Genomic DNA, 6,000 nt, shown 5'->3' with positions numbered 1-6,000 from the left:
GCCTGCGGGCCGGACCCGAGCTCGGAGCCAGCGCGGGACCCCCGGCCACAGGGCTAGGGGACCAGCCATCTTAGCGCGAAGCCACTCATGCGGCCACTCACCTTGGCCTCAGCAGTTTCTAAAGATGACAAAGCGTGGCTTTAACTTTTCGGAAAAACAAGACCAAAGCAAACCACCAGGCTGGTTGGTCACCCGCAGCCCCTGTGGTGCACAGAGCAGCAGGCTGTGCCCGGGCTTCCTGCTCCGCCGCACAAAGGACCAGACTCACACCGACCACAGGGAGAAAGAGTCATTTATTCGAAGTCTTCACAGAGAACAGCGTCCTGACATTTCTTCATATTTAAAAACCGAATGTTTATTCTTCCACCAACGTGGTGAACAAAAGCACATACAACCATAGGCAGAGCACATGTAACAGCAAAGAACCAACCCGTAGGAACCCTTCCGGAATGACGGTCACTGTTAAGTAACTCTGAAGGTCAGGAGCTCCTAAGGAAGGGCTGTGTGGAGCCGCACGTCCCCCCACCGGCGGGTCCGCGGCCCTGCGAGCGCAGCCCCTGCAGGCGGGTCAGTTCCCTCCCGCTCCGCTCAGCCTCATGCCATCACGTGACTGCACCAACCACTGTGGCTTCTGGAGCGTTTTAAAGCCGTCCTTCCCTTTGGACAGTCCTGAGAAGCTTTTTTTTGTTTTTTAACTTCAAACATTTGTGGGAAAAGAGGCAACATCACCACAGACCCCAGGGTGCCCGATGGTACCTCCATCAGGAGCAGGGGGCCCCACTGTCCTCCCAGGAACAGCAGCACCACCTTGAAAACTACAGAGAAAACCAGTAAGGTGAGAGAAGAATGACACCAGGAGGAGGAGACTACCCTCTTCTTCCACGTTTTTTTTTTTTTTTTCCTTTTCAAAAACAGTATTAAATTAGGAAGCAAACAGGAAGAAAAAAAAAAAACGAATCCATTACATTTTATTATTAATACATCTTCGAGTGTTATCCTGTACTTCTACCAAAAGGTACTAAAATTTTGGAAACTCTAAATACAGGACCTATCAATCAAAGTAATCCCGCAGAGGTGGTCCCAGTACGCAGAAACCCTGACCTTCTGGAAGCACAGAAACAAACATCCACATGCTGAGGGACGGATGGAGGAGGTTCAGCAGGTCTTCCGACGGGCCTCAGGTATCTTCCATCTTTGTGTGAAAACTGCATTGAACTCACAGGGGAGACTCAATTCAGATTCAGGATCTTGAGGTGGCACAGCCAGGGTGGGCACAGAGGCATCACACAGCCCCGTGGAGACCGTTTACAAGGATGTGCCTCTGACACGGGCTCCACTGTGAGGGCCACGGCCTCTGGGAAGGTCGCCCCAGTGTGCACACTGCTGCCGGCTGATGGCTTTAGCAGCCCCATAATCCTTCCTTTGATGTCCAGGGTCAATGTGATCCTGGTCCCACCAGGGCTACGAGTAGATGCATGAAAAAGAATCTCGCTGTGATCTTTCCTGCAAAGGAAACAGCAATAAAATTTACTGCCCAGTCACAACGGAGGAATTCTTGTAAACGAGTACCTTTGTGTGTGCCTTTGCTCTCGGCCCTGGAGAGAGGGCCGTGAGCGGAGGACAGGAGGAGGCCAGGGCACATCTCACAGCCCCGAGAGGGGCTTTACAGCTGCACCATGTGCCACTCGCTTTGCTCACACGGGGCTGTGAAAGCCGGCGGCTATAACTTGGGCTCCGTTCACAGGACAGATACTAGAAAGGCAGCCTGTTTCAGCCCCGCACTCACTCCGACTGCTTTCGGGCCGTCCTACACCGTGACAGAGAGGTATGCACTGCCTGCATGGCAGGCGTGGCGCCAATGGGTGGAAGTTCGTTCCTGTCATGTCAGCAGAGCTCTAGCAACACCCACACACAGGGCACATACGCAGGGGCCTCCGCCGCCGGTCAGCTCTGCTGCGGACGCTCGGGCCTGTCTTCGTGCGGCTGCAGCCCCAGCTCCCGAGCCGCCGGGCACTCACAGACAGGAAGGCTTTGCTCTAGGGCTCGACTCCTGTTCCTGCTGAACTGAGCCAGTGTGTAAAATGAGAACTGATATCAGCTCAGTAGGCACCGGAGGGCGGGTCCAATTGACAGCCCGGAGAAGCAGTGCCTCAGCTGGGAGCTCGCTCGGCCTCGTCCCGCGGGCGGCTGCAGGAGACACAGAAACCTGGACTGCAAATACAAGAGAGAGTTCACCGTGCTCGGAAATCACAACAGGCAGTCTCCTCTGAAAGTACCCAGCTCTACTCACACGCCATCGACTGCTGACGTGGGCTTACTAGACTTTCGTGGTTCACTGGGTTTTAGATTTTTAAAAGAATAATTTTGCAGCTTTCAATACATTTGAACTTTCAGACACCGGTGTCTAATTAGCGGATTTATATTTCCGTAGACTTTTGGTATGTTCCTTGCATTCGTAACAAGACAAAGTGCATCCTCGCTGGGGCCAGGCAGGCTCTCGTCCTCCAGAATCGTGCTCGGTCCCCGAGCTGACCGCTCAGCAGCGGCCTCTGCCCCGGCAGGTCCAACTTAACTGTCCCCATCTCACCTTCTCTTCAGGTGCAGAACTTAGCCACTGTGAACAAAGCGGAAACCAGTCACTGTTCACCAATCAGCTAAGCTCTGCACCTCGTCAGAGAGGTCGTCGGCTGGGCATAATGAAAGGGCTGAAGAGCATCTTCCAAGGCTGTTGGCTTCTTCTGTTTCCAGAGAGGAGCTATGAGATGTATCTGTTCCCCGAACTGCAGAGAGAGAGTAACTACGGCTTCTGGAGGAGCAGTCAGGGTCGTGGTTGCGTGGTAATCCCTGGCAATGTGATTTTAATCTTAAGTCACAAATCAGCATGCCAGGAACCCAAGCAGCCAGAGCACTTGGGGGCAGCGCCGCAGGGCTGCCCACACCGCACGCACCAGCTTCCTCGGGCACAAGGTGACAGCACCACCTCCAGGCCTGCTACACTACCAAACGGGTTTTATTTCTGTTCACTATTCATTTACTGGGCGTCCTAGGGGTACAATTTTTTAAAATCAAAGGACTCACAGATGACCATACACATGCCAGTGCAGCTCTGGAAGATGAAATGAAAAATGCACTGACCAGCTGTTCTGGGGTAGCAGGGGGAAAGGGTGTGCACATGACCCTGTGTTCATCCAGAAGGGCAGGGACAGAGGGGCGGTGAGAAAAGAGCAGGCTTGTGACCGGGACTACTCCTTTGCCTGCTTGGGGCAAAAACATCACAATGAAGAACTGCCAAAGCTGTGTAGCCCGCGGTGGTTTCTCCACAATCTGGAACCCAGGGAACAACATCAAAGGCATAGTCTGCACCACTGCAGTTTCACACACTTCAAGAAACACAAACTCTCCGTGAAATTAAAAATCTGAAGAGAAATACGATTTATCCTGATTACTATATGAGGCTGGCAACACCTGACTGTGTAACTGTTCTGTGTTTTAAACTGGCCCGTCGTTGAACAGGCTCTGAAGGTGCCACAGGGGAGCTCTGGGGAAGCCTGCACATAGCTGCTCTGCTACGAGATATACAATCGTGGCAATTATTCCCACCATTTCCTCTCCTGGCCAACATGGCTCCTTGACTCTTCTGGAAGAACAGAACCGGACTTTAGAAAACCTTTCTCTCTTCAGTATTAGAGTTCTTTCAGATAACTAAGACAGTTAAACATATTAGACAGAAATGGTTTTTTATAAGAGCAAAACATTAGAAGCAAACTAAATATCCCACAATAGGTTAAGAATATCAACATAAAATCTTAAATATCCATTAAAATTATAGAGAAGCTATATGACATGAAAAATGCTTGAAATTTGATGCTGTTTTTAAAAAACACAAAATTAGACATACCCTATAATATCATGTAAAACCTTAAAGCAAACCAGAGAGTCAGAGAAATGACGTTAGACCAAAAAAACCCACTTATAATCCCACAGTTCTACTTACAAACCTTTATGTACCATTGCTAAATCACTTTTAGAATACAGAAATCCACAGTTAAAAACTGCTAAAACGTGAACGTAACAGGTCAGTGCCAAGCACATTTAAGAGAGGAAGCAGTTTAAATACTTAGGACTCCCACTCGAGGTAACCTGCCCGCCTGCCAGCAGACACGCAATGTGGAGAAATTCAGGACACCGGGGAAGAAGGACCTGCCAGCCTCGCCCACCAGGCGGGGACAGCCCGAGGGACTGCAAGTTCTCACACGGCTGCTCACAGCTCAAGGTGTGGGGAACCCACCACACACCCCCGCGCCAGCCTTCCCCTTGAAGACGCGGCTCACGGTTACACGAGGCTCTCCAGCGCACCTTCTAACCAGCTCAGGACGTTCTCCTGCGAATTCCCTCCCCACAAATAACAAAACCGGAAGTGGCCAAAACGGCGCCGAGGAAGAATGTTCCGCCGGGGTGGGTGGCACGGGCTTTCCAGTGGCCGCTCGGCCAGACGAGGTGCCCCTGCACCCTAAGGGAAGCTGCCCTCAGCTCACCACCCGGCTTACTAGCTTACTCAGCTCCTAAGAGGAATCTCAGAGCCGAGCAACGAGAAAGGAAAGAGAGAGAATCACCTCTTTAATATAACATCTCGGCCACCACCTCTGCTGAGGATCTGTCCATCTGCTCCTTGCTCAGCTCGAAGCACCTGCGGGCGAGACGCTGCTGCCGGGCATCCTCACTCACCATCAGCTCCCCGTAGAGGTAGATGCCCATGGCCTGCGGAAGGCACAGAGGCCAGAGAGCTGAAGAAAAGGCAATCGTGTGTCCCCACGGGCTCGAGTGCACAGTCTGTGCTTGTTCCGCACGGACTTGCTGGTCTGGAAGTTACAAAGACCCTAGAAAAGACAGACGGCTGAATAGCTGTACTTCAGGAACCTGCAGTTTTCAATCCCCTTCTCTTTCTTGTTCTTCTCGCTGCAACCCCCAAGGAATTCTTGGCTATCAGTTCCGTCAACAGACCCTGGTGGTTGAACTGACGACACTGCGAGCATTTCTCTAGTGATGGCTGACGAGGACAGGGAGGTTCCCATGGTGACTGACCCCCGTGGAAACCCCCGCAGCTGAAAGGAGCACCCGAGGCGCCGTGTGTATGTCACACAGACACAGGCCATCTTCCTAGGAAAGTGTGTGCCTAGCACAGCTGGGGAACGAAGACCACCCCGTCACATGGCACCATGGGTGGGGAGAGCCATCGGGCCGCCCTGGAAGATGCCTGCTGCTCCAGCCCAGCCTGCCAGCTCCCTTCAACGGGCCCCACGACCGCGGCAAACACTGGCTCTTCTGTTTCGAGAACAATGACTCACATCTGCATTTTTCCTACAATTTTAAAAACAGCCAGTTATGTTCTGGAAAACCAAAAGATCCACTTGGTTCCGCCTTCTCTCTTGTTCTAAGCTTAGTTATGCTACAGATTACGTTCTCCTGGAGCAAATTAAAAGAAGGATCTCAAACACAGCGCAAAAATGAAAACTCGGTGGTTAGGGGTTCAAAAATTCTTTCCTGAAAAAGCTGATGGTAATCCTTATTTGGCAAAGATCATGGTTCCAAATATACTGCAGTTAATTTTGGTTTTCAGAACAGGCCTTAAGTTGCTCTTACATTTTGTCCTTATACTCCCCTCTCTGTTTCCAAACACCTCTCGCTTCACTGTGCAAATGTGACATTTCTTCTGGTACAAAGTCGTGTATTTTTCTTTGCGGGAATAACGAGCCCTCACTTGCTGGCTGCCCCCTGTACTCAGGCCCTCTCAAAAGTCCCTTTGTTGCCCCTACCCCAACCGAAACATGGCTCCATGCTGTCAGCCCACAGCGCCCGGCAGAACGCTCACTCAGAGGCATGCACTGGTCACGCCAACAGGAACGAGCTGCAGCCAACTTCCCGCAGCTGACAGAAGCCACGGCACATGCGCCACCATGGACAGCCACGCTGGGGGACATGGTGTGGCGGGGTGCTGACCCC

General features: G+C 51.9%; 1 protein-coding gene across 1 annotated transcript in view; it reads right to left on the bottom strand.

The window, feature by feature from the left end:
• Positions 1-275: 275 nt before the first annotated feature.
• Positions 276-6,000, bottom strand: part of AOPEP (aminopeptidase O (putative)) — a 358,819-nt gene continuing 353,094 nt past the window's right edge. The window contains 3 exon segments of the mRNA XM_082656731.1: positions 276-1,457; positions 1,460-1,480; positions 1,483-1,503. Of these exon segments, the coding sequence (XP_082512857.1) occupies positions 1,230-1,457; positions 1,460-1,480; positions 1,483-1,503 (270 nt within the window). The 3' untranslated portion in view covers positions 276-1,229.

This window comes from Grampus griseus (genome assembly GCF_964374135.1).
Source record: "Grampus griseus genome assembly, chromosome: 6".
Classification (NCBI taxonomy): domain Eukaryota; kingdom Metazoa; phylum Chordata; class Mammalia; order Artiodactyla; family Delphinidae; genus Grampus; species Grampus griseus.
Note: the sequence above shows the minus strand (reverse complement) of the source record. Positions and strands in the feature narration are given on the sequence as shown.